The sequence below is a fragment of the Anser anser genome (genome assembly GCF_964211835.1).
Source record: "Anser anser genome assembly, chromosome: 2".
Classification (NCBI taxonomy): Eukaryota; Metazoa; Chordata; class Aves; order Anseriformes; family Anatidae; genus Anser; species Anser anser.
The window spans coordinates 4,293,302-4,313,391 of record NC_139721.1 but is presented as its reverse complement, the minus strand read 5'-3'; the positions used below and the strand labels follow the sequence as shown (position 1 = coordinate 4,313,391).

The 20,090-nt window shown below is 43.6% G+C and overlaps 1 protein-coding gene across 13 annotated transcripts in view; it reads right to left on the bottom strand.

Moving 5' to 3' along the window:
- PTK2 (protein tyrosine kinase 2) overlaps positions 1-20,090 on the bottom strand; it is a 205,140-nt gene that overhangs the window by 126,320 nt on the left and 58,730 nt on the right. For 8 of the 13 annotated variants that reach the window (XR_014580939.1, XM_083827386.1, XM_083827392.1 and 5 more), the window contains exon 1: positions 17,045-18,766. The exons of 4 other annotated variants lie outside the window; for them this stretch is intronic. Coding sequence is in view for 7 of the 9 variants with exons in the window: in XM_083827392.1 (XP_083683518.1) it covers positions 17,045-17,090 (46 nt within the window). In the remaining 2 variants the exon portion in view is untranslated. Of the gene's footprint in view, positions 1-14,985; positions 15,101-17,044; positions 18,767-20,090 lie in introns of those variants that run through there. One more of the 13 variants, XM_083827388.1, reaches the window with a different exon arrangement.

Genomic DNA, 20,090 nt, shown 5'->3' with positions numbered 1-20,090 from the left:
TTGGTTGCTCCAATTTTTGGGAAAAAATCGTAGTAATATCCAGTCTTCACACATTGTTTGGCAGCTCTAAGCAGCACAGATGTAATGACAGAGCTATCAACACTCACTTATGTCCAAAGCCACTGCTGTGCCTTGTCCCTCATCACGCCAGGCTGTTGAAGGACGCGGGTGACAGATAGTCGGCGTGAGATCTTCATGGCCTAGGACATGCCAGGAACTAAGGCAAACCTGAAGAAATGACTGCTTGCTTAGCAGGTTTCCCTACCTCCACCAGAATTTGTTGCACCACTTTAGCATACATCTGATCACAGGCAGGCAATTAAAAGAGACTCGTACGATGAAGCTTACTTTATCGTGCGTTTTTATTCTACTTTATATTTCCTTGGAAACAATAAATCAATTCCCCACTATAACATACAAATGAACAGTGCAATTTGCATCCCACACTGACAATTTGCGGAAACACCAGGTGGTAATAAATTGACGTTACACAGAGACGACACCTCCACAAGCCTGCATTACTCAGAACAAACAACCCAATCTTCCTTCAGTCCTTGCTAAAGCAGGCAGGCACATTAACATCAGGGGCTACTTAAAAACCTGGCATTTTAAAAATGCTGAGTAGCACTTGGCCTGAAAACAGACCCTGTTACAAGAGGGTCCAGTAATGAAAGCATTACTTCCTGAGCTTCAGGAAGCACGGAGTTTTTACATATTTGCGATCCGTGCTCTTAACGTGTTTAAACTTCTTGCAAAAGTCCTTTGCTGTAGCTATGGAGAACACAGGAAAACAAAAACCTTCACGAGTGCTTCAGTATGTCTGAAAACACCTACATTTCTGCGCCAAATGAGAACTTGTTCAGTTGTGACACCCTCCACTGTAGGGAGGATTCATTTTTTTCTCTGCAGGTTGGAGGAACGGGACCCATCACTCCAAGCCCTATTTCCAAGCTAGCTTTACAGAAGGTGCCACAAAGGAGCAAAATATTAGGTATTCCAACCAAAGGATACTGTCTTTCATTGCATTATTAATTTTAGCCTGGAATTGGGTCTTCAGGATATTCATAACTTGGCATAACTTCTGTCAGTGCTCACCAAAGGCTGGGGGTGAGTGACTACTATCTTTAGCATCGTACAGCCTCTTGCCAGCAGAGAACCACAGATTAAGTTTATCCTATTTTAACTTCAGGGTGCAACAGAGTAGAAAAAAGTCAATGAGATTTCCCCCAGATTTGACAAATATCCGCGAAGTCCTAAAAAAAAGGGATAACCGAGTGATTAGGAACAGAGCAGCAGCTGTGTGAGGGGAATGAAAAAGGCTGGGACCTTTCAAGGTGTGAGGAGAGGAGATGGGGGAGCAGGGGAACTTGACCAATATCTGCAAAACCTGTGAGATGATGGATAAACTGAACCCGAAGTCCCCTAACAAGAGAACTAGTTGATAGTTGATTAAACTAATTTATTAGTTTCTGACAGAAGACCTTTTCTTAGCATGAGAAGGAGAACACAGGCAGACTGTCTCAGCAAATTCATAAAGCTTTGGGGCAAATTCAGAGAAAATGGGTGCCTAAACAGGTACTACAAGACCCCTCTGAAGTCTCTCATGCAACAACAGTGGATGCTGAAGAACCAGAAGGAGAAGAGACCGCAGGTAACAGCCACCCTCATGTGGTATCCTCAAACATTCACAGATGAGAGATGCTGTCAGAGAGAACAGTGAACTAGATGGACCACTGACGTGATGCACTTTTTTACACTCTTAATGTCCATAAAAGCTTCACCTTTTGCTTCTACCACTGAAGCTGAAGCGTGATCCCTGGTTCTTCCTTAAAGTTCAGCTGAAAATACAAATATATCAGATTTGCAAGCCTTCCCGTGCCTGACATTTCACAGACCACATTTATCATGTCATTTGTTGCCAGTGAAGGATGATTATTTCCAGGCTTAGAAAAGGCTTTGACTGTAAATCAGAAAATTAAATGAAGTCAAAGTAGACATTTTTCTTGCATTGAACAATTCAGAAAAATCCAAAAATCTGAGAAAAAAGCACATCTACTTGCCAGAAAACATACCCAGTATACCCTCATCCTTACAGGGATCCAAAGTAGTAAGAAAAAAAGCAATCAAAGATGCCCCATCACTCATGCAACACTTTCAGGTGTTTTGTTATTTTTTTTAAACGTCAAATGTTTGCAAGCACAGTTGACGTTGTCATGTATAGTCTGATGTTCAAGTATCACTAAAGGAATTCAAGTCTTGTTTCTCCAGTCTACCTCTAAAAGATGCTGCAGACAACAGAACTGATATATAATCATTTCTAAAGTATATATATATATTTGTACGGAAGTTTGAGCTCATTTTTCAAAGGAAAGCAAGTTGTCACCACAGGCTGCCGAGCCAATTTAATATAACCAATTTGTCCCCGCTGCTGCCAAAGCTGCAGAGCCTGCTACCCCCCCTTCCTCCCCGCCAAGCATTTCCTCATCCACACTGCCTGACGAGGCAACCCTTGCTTCCCTTCTGCGGCCTCCTGTTGCTGCTTAAACGCTTTTTGAGCTGCTTTTACTTATTAAGACAGAAGAAATCTGTCCGGGCTTCTTCTTTCTGGTTTTGGGTTGTGCGTGTGTTTTCTATCTAAGTGCGGCGAAGTGGCTCAAAAAGAGCTCTAAGAAGCTCTGGAGCCAGCACAAAGTAAACAGCAAAAGCACATGGCCAGTAGTAGGGAGGAGGAGGAGGCCTCCCGCTCTTGGCAGCTGCAAGCTATGTCTGCTCATTGCTCTTCTTGGACTACACCTGGCTGGGGTGGGAGGAAAATAACTAAGCAAGGGATAGAAAACATCCTCTGCACGCACAGAAGGGGGAGAAAAGCGAGGGCTGGGTTTTTGTGAAATTGCTTTTTTTTCCAGTCCAGCTGCACGGATCATTTGCAGTCCACATCTGACAGCTCTGAGCCTCTGACACTGAACTATTAAATTGCATTTACTGGTCCTGATGCTGGGGAGCCCGTTTACTTACCTGGGCAAGAGAGGGAGGAAAAGGGAGGAGGGAAGGCAGAGCTGGGCGGAGAAGGAGAGCTCTTCCATTGCAATGGTTAAAGAAGGCAGAAATATTTGGTTAAAATATGATTATTAAAAATGTGAATATTGTGTCCAACCTTATTTTTTTCTCCTCCTCCTTTAAAGCTATTTACCAACTACTAGCTGGTACCCAGATGCACGTGGCCAACTAAGCTGGCAGGTTTGAGGAAGAGACCAAGAATCTTTAAGACAGGTGTATTGGCACAGAAAAATATCCAGGGAGCATCCCATCCCGGCAGACAGGAGGAGGATGAAAAAGAAGACAGAACAGAGAGGAGCTGCTGGGTGAAACAAGTAACACACTCGAGGCAGACTGACCGAACTTGTACAGGGTTTGGCCTCCTGGCTGAAATAACGCCCACCTTCCAATGCCTGACCTACCTCGCCATGAGGGGGTCCCGCTGATCTGGGAAGCTCCCGTGTGCATCTCCTTACCAGTAAGGACGGATGGTTCTTTAGGTCACCTACGTTGTCTCTCCTGCCAACCCTTCATACCGAAGAAAAGGGAACCGAAACTGCCCAGGACTTTCATGTTCCATCTCAACGACGAATAATAAACTTCTTACAATTACGGCTTTGATAAAGTTAAAAGGTTTTGTTTCTGTAACATATGTTAAAGGATTGTATATAATACACTAAATATCCAGAAATAATGATAGTAATTATTAAGATTGTTCTTCTTATTAATAAGATTATTCTTATATTTCCTGAGAGTGGAGCAAGAGAAGCAATTTATCTTGTAATTTTAGGGTTTGAAACATTTGTAAACTGGACAATTACGGCTACATCAGCATCCAGTGTTCTTCCGAGACACAAATGTCTTCTAAAAAATTAATAGGATGCTCTGCTTTGTAACATGCAACTTTGATGGTGTCATAAAATGTACACAAAGCAAGTATAACAAGGTATGGAAAGTATAGTTGTGAAATACCAAATATGTTCCCAAAAGTGCATCAGAACACCCTATCTCTAGAAACGTTAACTCTTAAAAACTGAGGCATCTCCTGACTTCGGGTTCAGATTAGACACTGAATGTGCTGAAGTCCTTGAGGGCACAGCCCGAAAGGAACAAACAAGTCTGACTATCCAGTTTACCCAAAACAACAATTTCCCCTTGCTCAGGAGCGGAGCCTTTACTAACACTGCACCGCAGCTCTGGCACTGAAGTTTTATCTTCTGACACATTCTTATCAAAGAAATTCGCTCCAGGAATTTGGATATGGGGCAAAAGTGGATGGGATTCCTGGGTAACAGGGCAGACAAGGTTTGTTTGCATCTGATAGAAAGCAGACAGGGACAAGCACCTGTAATTTGCACCAAAATCAACAAAACATCTGAGAGTTAACTACCAGAGCACTAGCTACAGATCTTCAGCAAGGGATCGTGATTTAAGAACATTGTAGAAGTGCTGTGGTACCTTTTAAAAGTAAATTTTGGGGGCAGAAACCATTTGAACACATGACATAAAACAAGCAAGCGTTTGAAATATGCCTGGCACAGTCAATGGCAGCAGGAGCACACCTAACCTCTAATTATTTCCAAGTAGTTCGTAAATGTCAAAGTATGGTTTAAAGATGCTCAGCATTTGTTTGAATCCGACTCAAAGCACTACGTCTTCATCAGCTGCAGACTATTTCCTGGAGCAAATGGGGTTTCATAGGTAACAGCCAGTCAAGGAGAAAAACCCATTTAAAACGTCACACACGATGCTGCTCAGAGGAACGAGGGACACCAAAATGGGGTGAAAAGCAGCAAACTAGGGTTTTGATAGCCGCAGAGCCTATGTTCCTTCTGCACGAATAAAAAATCGGAGACAGTAAGAGTTAGGAAGATTTACTCCAAAGAAATACACTGCAGATTATCTCCACACTCCAGGAGAAAATGGGCTTTATCTGCTTTAAGGAATGGATAGAAGCACATTTTGCTCACGTAAAGCGGAGTCCAGAGCAGGAAACGTAACGAGACTTTGTGCTTTGCTGTCCCTCCAGCTAAAAAAGAGCAGACCCTAAAGAAGCATCCCCCAGCCACAATCCTTCACCTGCCACAAGACTACAAAAGTGCGAAGGATGAGGAGCAAATTCTGATTCATTAGTGCAAAACAGCAATTCCTCATTTCAGATGTCAGCTCGTAAATGAGACTGAAAACTTCCCTCTTCCATTTCTTGTGAAAAACCTGTTTCCTTACAAGAGCCTCAGCTGCAGGCTGCTTCCCGGCCACACTGCTCTGCAACAAGACAGGCACGAGAAGGGTGTTGGTGGGAGAAAAACCCTTCACGTACAGCTAGCTGCATGTTTCTTCACTACAGAAATGGCTGAAGAAGGCCTGTGCTCACTGTTTGTTGAGAAATTATTTTTTCTTTAATTCAGCAAATGAACCTCAAAGCTCAAAGATTTCAGAGATGAAGACAGCTTATACCAAAACTGAGCAAAAACTCAGGACTCATGCGGTTTCTCCTTACTTCACATTTATGATGGTGGTGGTAGGGGACCAGATGATCTTGGAGGTCTTTTCCAACCTTAATGCTTCTATCAACTAGGTTATTTGCTTTTAACACAGCCATTTTACCAATTAAGTTACTTTAACAGTATTTGAGAACAGAGAACTTCAAAAACACTGCAGTCAAACAACTGTTCGCTAGCATGCCCTGCTTTCAATTGTTTCATTTTCCATCACCCACAATATACTCGATATCAAGGAATTATTTGAATTAACTAGACTTATTGCTTTTATAAACCAGGGTAAGTGTCCAGAAAAACAAACAAACTTTGTTCTTCGTTTTCCAGATGAAAGGCATACTGTTAGAATTGGATTTGTTCTGTAAGTTTGATTTAAAAGTAAGGACATGCTCCATATCTTTAGCTTGCACATTTACCTTGCTGTTTTATGTCCCTTTATCAGGCCTAAGAAGCAGCTGTATTTATAAAAAAAAAAAATTTTGGAAAAGGTTTGTCAATTTTTGAAGGACTTCTTATGGGATAGGTTTTAAATTCCTTGTTCTTGTGATTTAATGTAAAATTTGGATTAAAGAAATGACGAATTGCTTTGGAAATACTCCTCAGAAGAATATGTTTTCACAGAAAGCTCTGAACTTATAAATCAATTTGTTATAACATTTTTATATTCTCCTCTTATGTGCTAAATGAACCAGTTCACAGTGCTAGTACAAACAGCATCTCCATGGCCAAAAGGGAGCAAGGGGAAAAAGGAAAATACACTAAGTAGCAGTAAAAGATGCCAGAAATAGTTACAGCCCATAGAAAAACCCAGTGCCAAGTTACACCGGGCAACCAATGTCAAACAAAAAAGACTTTAACAGAAATCAACAACCTAAAGTGTCTGGTATGGAGCCCTTCTCCAGTTTGGCCTTAATTCTGCAAAGCAATGGGCACCCCCAGGCATTTCCAGGAGCAGACTCGAGTGGGTATTTATGGCCGGGTGATGAGCTGGAGTAGGTGTGTGCATACTGATAAGGAGGGAAGAAACGTTCAGCACCTGAGAGAGCCTGGCCCTAGCCCTGCAAACAGGTAGAAAACTGCACAGTCACAAAGGACACATTTTATGAGCAACTTTATGGCATTCCAGCGGGCTGACTGTCCTTGCGAGGAACAGAAGGGTAACAGCCTGCACTGTATTTACGGCCTGCTCCGGGAATTACTTTTCCCATTGGAGGAAGAGAACACGACTGCATTTTATTGGCATCAGAGCTGGAGTGGTATTAGTCTTATACTAGACTAATATCAAGTAGGATCTACGGTATCTTCGGCTTGTAGACTGGAGACGAAGAGTGAGGGAAGTCTAACAAAAAGAAGGAAAAGATGCTCTCCAAGAATTTTATGGTAGTAAGTTACAGAAAAGCTGTTAACAAATTCCTCCTTTCCACGATCTGTTCCAGGGCTGAAGCATCACATATACCACAGACTGAGAAACCCAAGTGAAGTTCATGGTATCTGTCACCTCCTAGGTCCAGGCACCATCCCCAACAGGCCAAGGGAATGCTTCTGTGCTTCCAGATGTGTTATTTGAAATAATGACTGTGTACCCAACTTCTTGGTAGGTTCCTGTCACTGCACAGGAAAGTACCGACTGGCCTCAGGCATCAGTGATGACTGATTCTTAAAAAAAAAATATTAAAATAAATCATTATAGTATATCAACACTTTCTATTGATCCACAAGCACAACTAAGGGCAAGTATACTTAACATACAAGTAAAGCCATTTTAAGTTGAGGTTTGGCATCCTACCTCTAGTCTGCTCACTGCTTTTTCTTTCTTTTTTCTTACATCCCCAAACAGTGCACTCATACGAAACTTCTCTGAATTGCTTAATATCAAAGAAAACCAGAAGAGATACAAGTACAAGCTTCTGAGCTGGCCATTTCTCCTTCTCCTGAAGATGCGCAAGCCACGACTGAGCAGATAACTATAGTAAGTAACCAGATACTGAATGCAAGCATCCTTAAATTCCTTTCTGGATACCTCGAAATGATAACTGTCTTCTGTATTCATAACTTCATATCCAAGAATTATCTTCTCTTATAACATAACCAGTTTCAATTAGGTAGCTTACTCATTTGTGTGGAGATGCAGTTCCAGAACAGACACTGAGGTTCACCCTGTGAAGGTTTTTCCCCGTTTTTCATTGAATTTTACTAATTTCTGAGATTCTTAAACCCAGACCCTCCCACCTTTTTACTTTTGCTCAGCTGTGATTTTCACATAAAATAACGAAGTGGGGATAAACCTAGATTAAGCAGAAATCAGCATCCAGCATTATTTTTCTGTGCTGGATAAGCATTAGATAAAAAGTCACACACTTGAATTAATGGAAACTCCTCAAATTCACTTCAATCAGCTCAGTAAGCAGCCACCAGATTTGAAAGAATCTCACACTGGGCTGGTGGTGATCAAAACATTGTTTTTCTGAACTACTCATAATTTATTAATTGAAGACAAAGCAAAAACAGTTCTCTACTTCAGTATTTCTTTATTTACGCTAAAAATGAGCTAAGTACCGCACGTCAGGTAGCTGTACGTATGGCTTGAGGAGGAAGAGGTACAGCTGAGATCCTCACTGGCACAGCTGCCAGTACGTGCCTTTCATTACCTAAACAATGCCAGTGTCCAGTGACAGCATTTTGGAAGTGCTTCACTACCATTTTTTCCGCTTCCCTCACTCTTCTTTAAGGAACCTGCTCCGTTTAATTTCGGATATATAACTAATGCCTTGCAAAATGTACTTAGCTGATACCTACGCCATTTTTCTTAGTTGCTTTGCACAGCCCTACAAGATTTCTCAAATCTATTGCTACCTTCCAATTGATAATTTTTAGCAACTAAAGCTGAAAACTAAAGCAAAACAAAGAAATGAGTATGAAAACTACCGGATAAAACATCCTAATGAGATGCATGGTGTTTACACAAACACTACAGATACACTCTGGCCCCCTTTCCTCTCTTGTGGAAGAGTTTGCTAGTAAGGTGTAATATTAATTCCTTGGTGGAAGGAGCACAACACTAGGATCTCTACAGACTCTGGCCCGCTCTCTGGCATGCTGCTGTATGTTTAGGTACCACCTTTCTCCAAACCAAGAATTCAGGTCAATCTTATTTTATTACCCCTAACAGTCATTGCTCCCTTGCAGAACAGCCCAGACAGAGGAATAGCCACTACCTGGTATTTTTGGAAACCCGCAATGATAGAGCAGAGGGATTCCAGAGTATAAACCTGAGTAATTTCAGCAGGAATAGTAAGAACTCTGAGTTCAGAAAACTACCTGAAAGAGGGTTTTTTCACAGAAACTGTTAGGTAGCCACACTCACAGCAAGTGCTGCTGTTCCTACTGTGATCTGTTGGTTTCCATTATTAAGGTATGGCATACTTAAACTTTACGAACATGACAGTTTTGAAAAGAAGCAAGATGTGACAGATAAAAGGAATAAAAAACTTGAGTCCTTACTGCTCCTTCAATTGACAGCAGATACTAAGAATTGTTTAAATGTAACCTGGTACTTCTCAAGCATCACATCCAACATTAATGGCCAACACAGGCCACGTGGTTTTGTTTTACTAAAAATTGGTTAAGTGCATCCAAAACCAGAAAGAATTTGTTCAATACCTGATAAAACCAGAACCTACTGAATTCCCAAAATGACTTTGAAAGAATAAATAATGAACATTTTCCCTCCTGAGTACCGATTATGCCTTGTACCCATTTACATATGCAAATAAGCAACGTGGCTGAAGAAACTCAGCAGCCAAAGTACAAATGTGCAAATCCTTCACTTCGAGGGCAGAACAGGAACAGTGCCTTGATGTTCTCCTACCTCAGCGTAAGATAAACCCCGGGCATTAAATCCTCCCGTTATCACTGATGTAAAAAATCCTTTTGCATTAAACAAGCACGGATTCAGGAACACGTAAGGGAAGCCTACCTTTCGCCAAAACGTACCGTTAACTCCTTGAACAGGAACACGTCCAGCTGACACAGCACTGCTGCCTGCCCCACCCCAGCCCTGTGCAGCTGAAAAGGGCAGGCAGTAAAGTGGGGAGGCAAGTCATCGTTTCCTTGCCATCCAGACACAAAAGCTGCCCCAGTGCTGTACGGTCAGCTTTGCTGACTGAGGTATGGGCACGTAGGCTGCTGCCACCTCAGGGGTGCCTTTACCTTTGGCAAAGGGCTGCGATGGATAGCTGCAGAGCTGCAGCAGCTGCACACTCCCGTTTCAGAGTCCTTTTGAGCCAACCTTTTCATTCTGCCCGTGTAATTCTGTCCCACTGCAATCAAACACCCGATCGGACACAAAGCTGCTAAGCCGACCGGCAGCACGAGGCCTGGTCCGTGAACGGGCCGCTGGTCCCGAACAGGAAGGCTGCTTTGGTCAGACATGTTTCTGCTCAGTTTATCTTGGCCAACCATCATGTCACAGCCGAGACAAAAACTCCTTTGAGGTGAAAACACTTGGGTTTCACGAATATGATTCCAACTAGTATCTCTCCTGGGAACAGCAAGGCCTACAGATCCTTGCTGAGCTGCACAAGGCCTAAGCACAGGCCCTATTGCCCCTTACCTTCGGAAGCCAGCTGAGAAGCTCCAGGAATATATCTGGCTCCTTCCCATCTTCCTGCCTAGAAATATAGATTTGGCATGACTGCAGGCCATTACCCACGCAGCAACTACTTGTGATCAAGTTATTTGCTGCAGTGATCTTTATAGATCACATTAAAGGAGAAAACAACTACAGGAATCCACGAACTATTAGCATTAAAGAGTCTAGCTTCAACAAGGAGCTAGAATCAGGAAAAGTCTAGTTTTACTGACAATTTTAAGTACGGATGGCTTCAGCTAAATCCCTATAGCTATTGGAAAACATGCAAAAAACAAAAGGAATTATTTTTCTTTAGTCATTAGTCAGACAACACCGGTGTCACAGGCTACAAGCAACAAGGCAACGAAGATGATCTGTGTATTCTACAAGGTCAAGAAGCAACATAATTGATTGCTTTTTTGAACATTTTCAAAGTTATTTTATCAGCACACCTCTTCTGATTCTGAAAGGAAACTGGGGGGCACATTCGGCTGACGCAAGGCGAAACATCAACTGCTGGGTGCAGAGAAGTCACAACTACTCAATTTCCTCTGACAACAAGTGACTTTTAGTCCCACAGCATGTCAAATTCAAGTTAAAATTCAGCTTTTAGTCTCAAAATGCCACCACTCAGTTTATTAAGCTCTTCGTCTGCCCTCTTCCCTGCAAGCTGCTCCCCAAGTGGCTTCAGCTGCTCTGAGCACAGCTGTACCGAGCAGTGGCAAAATCGAAGGTCACGCGCCGATTTTCTTCCTGGGCTTACTCCAAATGAGGAGACTTACACCACGGAGAAGCCATTTTTTCATTAGGAATTTCCTCCATAAAACAAGGGACTATGCATCATTCACAGAACGAGTCCAATTTAAACAAACAAACAAAACCCAGGCAAACCAGAAGGCTGGCCTTTCGTTTTATGGATCTGCGATCCCTGCCAGGCAAAACACTCTTTTGGAAAGCAGTGGCGGTGCTGGGGAGAAGAAAGCAATCCCTCTCCTGGCAATGACACAAAACCTGGTTATCAGATAAAAAAAAAGAAGGGAGTTCGTTTACAGGTTGTTTTTAATGAAGTGACTCAGCAGGACTCAATTCCACCCAGGAAAGCTAACTTTTCCTGCCGTCTCTGCTAAGCAGCGACGTGCAGCGAAAACCCAGCGCTCCTCCCTTATCCCCCCCGTAAAAATGCGGTGTCTCAGGGAGTGCTGGCCACCTACCAGTTAACCAGCTATTGCCATAACCTCAGCAATCCCTTTCCTTCGCCGCCGGTCAGGAGGAACTGGTGCCAGCACCTCTCACCACCGCATCTGCAGAGATCTCACTGATTTTGTAAGGAGATCTTTGTGAACGCCAACCGTATGTTAATAACTACTATGATCAACTACATTTATGATGTGCTGTCCTTAAGCTGGTTTTAATGTAACATTCACAAAGGCATTTTCTTTTGTCTTTGCTGTGCCAGTTTATAGGAACCAGCAGCTTGTACGGGCTTGCCTGCGATAATGTGATAGCGCCTGTTAATTTAATGTCTCTCCAGTTTTTAATAGAGTATCATGAACAAATCCATACCACATCATGAATTAAGGATACTAAAGCGTGTTTTTTTTTTATTTTTTTATTTTTTTTGACTAATAACTGATGAAAAGTACAGACTCTGCTAGCACACTGAAATTTTTGCATGGCATGAATTTGCACCTATTCCGTTTAAACCACACTTCAGCAAGTGGAAGGATTTAAGCAAGCTAATATATGCCTTGCAAATGTAATGCCAGTCAGAAAAGCTTGATTTCATTACAATAGTCCTTCCAAAAGAAGCTGTGCATGGAGATCAGTTGTCCAATGGATTGCTTTTGTTAACACAACAAAAACAGGTAAGAGAACATCTTGAGTGGACCTGAGGGATTAGCACCCAAGGATGCTGATTTCTAAACACTGCAACAGGCTATTGCCAGGCTAACTAGGTGAAGAAAATGAGAAAAAAAACTAATATATATAAATGAGAACACAAACACACATTTTTCCTAGGTGACTTGTGATAAAAAAAGCCAAATATAAATGGAACAAGAAATCTATTAAGGCCCCAAACTCCTGTCTGAACATTCAGCAAAAGGGAGTATTTCAATCAACGTACCGTCCTCTTTTACATGCTGGCTTCCAGACTTTGCTCTTCTGCCTTTATCTCAAGCATCTCCAGAAGGACAGTGAGATCAGTTTGTTTTCCTTGCGTAACTTTTAGTTTTCCAGTGGCAGCTCAGAATTTAATTCCACTCTGGTTCACTGGCTCATCACTAAGTACCACAACTGATAAGATCACACATCTCCATTACACTGCTAACACTAAATGCTCTCCAGGCACTCAAAACAATCGTTTTCCTTTCTTGTCCGAGTATCTCGAGCTCCATCTTCTATCCCATTTCTCTTGGAATAAGAAACAACCCCCCCAATGGAAATGCATCACTTCTCATAGCGCTTCTCACACTTTCTATACATTTTGAGCAATAGCAGCTCTACCACATGCAGTACAGTAACGCTGAATTGAAAAACAAAACCACCTACTTTTCCAGACTATTTTCACTTTTAAATAAGCAAAAGCATTTTGGGAAGTTTTCTTAAATTGCCTTTGAAGAGTTAGTGGTTTGATGAGATTAATGATATTTTTCTTTTCCTTTTTCTTTCTGCAAAGGCTTCCAACAATAAAGCAGGCACACATTAATGGAAATAACACGCGCTTCAACAGTTTGTGAACCTCACATCTCAAAAAGTCACTAACAAAAAGTTTAGAGAAAACTAATGTTTGGAAATAAATGGCTAACACGTCTCATCAGCTGATGCAGCAAGTGTAGCAAGATGCCGACGGGCTGCCAAACGACAGACCGAGCTCCTCTTTCCCCAGGTGCGTCCCCGCAGCAAGGGAAAACCCTTTAGCATTATAGCATTTCCTAACTGCACCCACAGATCTACAAGAGCGCAAAAGTGAGCTGAACACTCCCTCCAGTCACCTGAACCCCAGGTCACTAGGAAGATGGAACAGAACACTCATGCTAACAGATTTTTTTTTCTTAACACACCATAGCTATTATATTTCTATGCTCCGTATAGACATTAAGGAAAAAAAAAAAGAGAACTCAGACTAATTACCCGCCTACCTTTCCAACATCAGCAACTTTCCCTATGCCATTGCCACCATCGTGTTTAGGTGATTACTCAGCACCTGAAAAGCGATGGGTGTGCAAGACTCCAGTTATCGCCCCAGTATTTTCCTGCTGGTAAAACAGTAGAGAGTGAGGAGATGGGGACGAGGGAGGAAGAGCTCTGAACTTTTCCCCCCATGTACCGAAATCTGGCTTTTACTCATCGCTTATCGCTTTAAAAAGATTGCAACATTAACAGCTTGCAATAAATAGGGTAAAACGCCTTCCTGGTGGACTGACTAAGTTTCACAACATAGCTGGCTTGAAAACAAAATCAACACAAGGGCTTGGACTGAATTGCAGTTATCTGAAGACAGTGTACACCTTTTACAGTCTAAAAGGCAATATTCCGTAACTGCAATCGCCCCTCGCTAACTACTCACGGGTGATACACTTGACATCGCGTCAATTTATCGCTCGTAAATTATTAAACCGAGCTCTTCACTTGGAAGGTTATTAAAGAAACTTCCTCCTCCCTTGGGTGGATAATTTACAGCTATACAGCCGAGCTACCCAACCACCCTTAACTGTTAATTTCACATTTCCTTCACCGAGTTATTGGGTGTATTAAAAATGGCATGCCATGCAAAATCTGGGAGGAAAGGCTACCAGCAAAAGCATCCAACACAAAGTACGTTATACTGTCTAAAACTTTTAAACGATATCTGTAAGCTTCAGATTACAGATTCAGTAGATGACTACTGATCCAGAGAAAGTATTTGGTAAAATTTAAGGCAATTAAAGTACTCTCTGGTCTGTTACAGTCGGAAAGAAAACATCCCTCTAGGACACCAGCACAGATTTGCAGTACTCAGCCCAAAGAAACTTCCTGCCTGCCTTTGCCGCGACCAAGACACCGCCTGCAGTGTTCCCTGAGGCTCTGGCCAAGCTTGAACCGATGTATTTCACAAGCTGAGAGATTTCAAGTTTCAAATTACGTAGTAAGGGAAGGGTAGCGGGGGGAAAGAAGCAGCCGAAAACATCTTACTCCTACCGCTACCGAAGTAAAGTTATACGGGCAGCTTCCTGAGAAGAGGCATGCCTGTCAACAAAACCCACACTTTCTCTCCGTTTGCCGACCAAAATGTTCTCAAAATCTGGAATATAGAGAACCAGGCTAAGGTACCAAAAATTCAGAAACATCACTTAGCATTGACGCTAGGGTAGAGAGGAGGCAAAACCTGGCAATACAGATTATGCAAATAGTTTATGAAGAAAAAAAGTACTGTCTTATTCTTTGGTTCAGCCCTACAGTGGGAGCACACGGAATTAACTGCAATTAGGTCAGCCCACAGCATCGGCAGGACGGAAGATTTCAGACTGATACTTAAAAGAAAGCGAGCGCAGACTTACCGACATATTTCAGAGCATTTTCAAAGAACAAATGTTTGCTATGAGATCACACACAGCACGCCAAAAGCTTAATCTGTCACATTCAAACGGAGAATGGACCACTCAGAAAGACGTTTTCCGTAGAAATCAAAGGAATACATCAAGATCACATCTTTAAGGCGTTACAAAACACTTGATAAAGTTTTATCAATTTTTGCTGCAGATAAACTGAAGCTTTAACAGATTAGCAAAAGGCTCAGAATAAAGCCACGCAAACCAAACGTTTCTCTCGTTAATATATTACCTTTCTTTGACTGCAGATATCTCACGGCCCTTATCAAAGTAGGCCAGATCCGTTTCATTTCCCTAAGGTTAAGCTGGTGAACAGTACACGGGGTATTCATCGACTAACGAACGGCCACCATTCAGTGACAAATATAGCACAAGCTATTTCTCATCTGCCCTATTTTTTTGGGGAGGACGGTATGTCGCTTTTTCCAGAAATCGCCACAATTGGCAGACTCGAAGATGCTGTGCCTTTGTCCTTACGTAACCGTTCGTGTCCCCTCTCCCCCCCCAAGAGGAATAGGAAGAGATTACACGGCCGCTCTCCGTTTCGGGCCGGAGACGGCTGGGATAAGCCATCGTCACCCAAGTTACGGCCTGAGAACCCTCCGCAGGCAGCCAGGGCAAGAGGGAGGAATCGCTTTGCCTTCATTTTAGTTGTTGCAGTGGGTGTGTGTGTGGGGGATCAATACCTTTTATCGCGGCCCAACGCAGCCATCCCCTGCAAGAAGGGTGCAGGCAGCCTTCCCTGCTGTCTTGATCCTCTGGTGCTGGAGCGGGAGGAAGAAAACTGATATCCCCGAGACTAAACAGCCTTAACAACAGATGGCAACAACCTGCTCTTTTTTTCCTTTAAAAGAAGTTCTTTCTTCCCCATTTGTACACTCTGCAAATTACTCTCTAGGAAGGAAACCTCATCCTGACTCTCAGGATATCCCAAGGAGGTGAATCCCGATTTCATCTAATACTGCTGTTACCCAGTCCATGGCACGCAGGCACAGACGCCACTATTACCCGTAAATCCCACTAAACAAGTTTTTACTGCAAGCAAAGCACAGCTTCGTCTCAGCTTTACCTCCAGCTACTGTTGCTCACTGCTTTATTAACTTTTGTTCCCCACCGAGGTGACAGATTGCGTACTTCATTAGACATTTCCAGGATGCGGTGGTGCTCCGGGTCTGTGATTTAAGTTATTTCTCCTATATGTGCCAGCATTTATCAATACAAGGCAAGGGGGAGTACGTTTAGCCTGAACTTTTCAGCAAGGTGCAGAAAGCGCCCGAGACAAAGACAGCGTTAACCGCATCATGTGTCCTCCAGACAGCAGAAAATTGTAAATAAACTCGGCGTTACTTTACCCGAGACCACTCCTAATCAATTACGTGTCCCAGCTCCTACAGCACCATTTCCTCCCCGGTTCTGCCACCTCTCCCCTGAACTTCTGAAGCAACTGCCTCTGTCGGCGATCCAAGATTACGGTGACGCAACACTCCACGGCCAGTTTCTCTTCCAAAAAAGAAAGTGCATTGAAATGAAAGTGGACGAGGGGAGAGTTGTGCTTACAATCACCAACACTTAACCTTTTACAGTCGCTTGCCATCTAAGGAAGATTTGGTTCTTTGACTACTAACACAATTTTGAGCTTAATCCCCGCGCTGTATCTTCCTACGGATACTTTCACCCACATCACCAGCGCAAACACTCTCCGGATCATAACAGGGTAAATATTAGGGTTTTGCAATGCAAGTTAAGATAATCATGGGAATGAGTTTCATATTTCCATCTAATTATTGTTAAGCCTCCATTTCAAGTCAAAGCGTCTCACTATAAAAGATGCCCACTTTGTGGCCAGTCACCCTCTTTTTTTTTTGTATACGAGCTCAAGCAAAAAGATATTAGTCCCCCATTGTAAATGCTACAAACAACTTCCGAAAGGCACACGAAAGCAGAATTACGCTGTTTTAAAACATACAAACCTTAAAACCAATGCAACAAGACCCTTGCAGCAGCAGAACTAAAAGCTGAGCAGCTCGAGTGCTCTTTCGGTTCAGATAATTTTGAAAAGCCAAGGGGAAAAAAAAAAAGCATTACGGTTGTCAGGTGAAAGCAGATCCAGGTGACTGCTTCACGTTACAATTGCACGACCGGAATGAAAATAATATGGTATATTCCAGGTTTAGCTTTTTTCTTTTCTGATAGGGAAAAAAAAAAAAAAAAGCTGTAGACACACAGGTGGTAAAACATTAAATGAAAGAGGGAAGGGAGGAGGGGGGGAAATAAAGGTAAGTTGCGTGTACCTTTAGCCCAGCACATCGGGAAAGGGCTGCAGCCGCTCTTCTCCATGCAGCTCGCACCTGCTGGTTTGGGGCCCCGCCACCAGCTCCACCGTGCACCCGGGCGGAGGGGATGGAGCCAGGCTCAGGGTGACCCCGATCAGTGCTGCGGCCGCCCGGGGTCCTGCGGCGGGGCTGGGAAGCCGGCCCCCGGCGTGAGCAGCGATCCACCAGGCCGGGGAGCGACCAGCGACCTTCCCTGAGCCCGCTCGGCCGCCTTCATCCTCTCGCTCCTCCGCCGGGCGAAGCCAAGGCCGGGTGAGCCGTGGCGGAGGGCGAGCGGAGGCCGGGAGCGAGGGAGGGCGGGAGGGAGGGCGGGCAGAAGGAGGGGAGGCGATGAGGGAACGCGGCGTCCATATAACTAATCTCCCCCTGCTCCCGTTGACAGGGCCTCCAGCGGCTTCCTCAACCCGGCCGAGCCCCGGGTGCCGCGGTTGGGGCGGCGAACAATGCGGAGAAATTCAATGGGGGAGAAAATCCTCCCAGAGGCACCCGCAGCCGGCATTCACGCCCGCGTCTTTCTTCCCCCTCCCGTCGCTTTTATCTCCTTTATACAGATGCTCGCACGCAGCCGTCCTGGTAAAAAAAAAAGAAACGGGCCGCCCCAAAAAAGCACGCGGGAACCTCCACGAATTTGTAGGAGCGGGCAGGCGGCCCCACAGCATCGCCGGCCCCGCTGTGCACCTGCAGCGGCGGCCTGGCTGCGAGAGCCCGAGGAGTATCTCGATGCTTTAAAAAAAATAAGAGAAAGCCCAAAAAGCCAGCAATTATCACAGCCCATGCCACTACAAAGCCAGCAGCACGGCTGCCACCCCCCTAAAACCAGGGCTTCCTTATATATTTGTATATATGTATATATATATATATATTTTGTATGTGTGTATATATCTGTGTATACATTTTATATATCTGTATATACATACATATAAGCATAAATATGTATTATATATACAGATATATAAATATATATACATATTTATGTATATAGAGAGAGAGAGAGAGAAAGAGAGACACACACACCCCTCTAGTCGAAAAGCAAAGATCACCACAAGCACACAGCCTTTGGCTCATCTCGACTTTGCAGGATTTAACATCTACACTACTTAGAAAAGGATTTTCAGAGTATATAATTCAGAGTGTAATTCAGTATATAACCCGAGTATAGCCGTTGTAGACGTGTGTGTTTCTAAACACACGTTCAAGCAGCATGTGTCTACGGAAATTAAGGGAAAACCCATTTTACCCTTGGCACAAAACAGACCGTGGACAAGTGCTTCGGCTGAAATACCCATTCAAGCCCCCAGAGCAGGGCTCAGGCAGATCCTTTCACGCATTTTATACTCAGGCCTTTTCACGTATTGCATGTTAATCTTTCCCCACTCACAGCAGCAAGGCACACGGCTCAGCCAAGTCTGTAACCAAAAGGGAATTAATCCAAAGCTAACAGCCTTCGACTTAACCTATCTGCCTACTTGTAGCAGCACAAACTAATCTATCGCTTATATTTAATTACTGTTCATTATTTCACTGCCACCTTCACTTCTCCATACACCGGCTATGCAGAACTACGGTGGCGCATGCGAAAACTCTTTGATAAATACAGTTGCTGCTACTTCTGAGGAGCGTTGCTTTCTTCTATATTTAAAGGAGAAAAAAATATTCACTGGAAAAAAAAAAAAAAAAAAAAGAAAGAGCGGGGTTAGGCCACAAGCAGGCCATCAGATGTTCTGCATCACTGCTCAGGCACAAAGCTCTTCCTGGGGCTGAAGAAAGCCAAAGGGAACCGAAGACATGCCTGGATGCCTCCCCCCCCTCCCAATAAAGTTTTCAAAGCCCTCAAGTGCTCCGCAGACAGCCCAGCACTTCCCAGAACAGGGTGGGTGATGTTTACCTTCAACGCTGAAGAAATACATGTCGGTCAGGGTACCCTTTGCAACACGACCGAGTGCATTTGTGTCCTACGGAAGATGCGCGGAGGAGGGCAGGTGCCGGTGCGGTGCCAGCTCCAGCCCAGCAAGGCACAGGCAAGGCGATTTTCCAGGTCCGGCTCCGCCACCTCGTGACCCTGAACCCTTGTTTTGCTCCGCTGCAAAACTGAAAGCTGCAGACGCTTTCCCGGTTTTCACCGAGTTTGTTTGCTCTGTGCGTTAGGGTGGAAAATGCATTTTAAAAAAGCGTGGATTTCTCCCACAGAAAGACGGCGTTTTGCAGAAAACAAGCTAAAATAAAAAAGTAAACTGAGAGGCAAAAGTGGTAGGGCCTAAATTAAGTTTTATTTGTGAAAATAAAACTCTTAAATATCAACTAGTAAGGGCATTACCGTGGCAAATCATACCAAAATGAGTGGACCCGCATTTGTCTTTCCACTTTTCAGATGAAACTGGTACAGACTATCAATCCCAGTGCCAAGAGATGCTGTCTGCTCCTTGCAGCTCTCCTTACTGATGAGACGAGCGCGACGATCCTTCTCGGCAAGGACGTACCTCCCTGCTGTAATACCGCGCTACGAAGTCAAGGTGAATGCAAAGTACTGCACGGCCTGCGAGCTCTTCTCTTCAGTTTTACAATTTAACCAGGTATTTCGTACTCTGAATAGACAGACTGTCAAAATCAGCCAATCGCTTCCTTGATGCTAGGGGGTATTTTCTTTTAATTACACCTTTTCTATTTATTATTGTAAAAAGTACCTAGTAGACACAAGCTCTTTCTCCTCTTTCAAACACCACTGCTAGTTTTTCAGTACAAAAAAGCCCAAAGAGTAAACTTTGTGTTCTGGATAAAGGCAGAAACCCCAAACCTACAGGTTGCTGTTTTTTTTTTTGTTTTTGTTTGTTTGTTTTTGGGGGGGGGGGGGGGTGATGCAAAGCAGAAGATAAGGCACAAAGTAAAAAGAAATTGAAAAAGTATTTGCAACATTTTACAAATACTGCACACCAAGTAGGTGTCTGAGTACCATTAACGTAAAATCACCTGTTTTAAGTAGTGCCAATCAGATTAAACCGTTTACTGA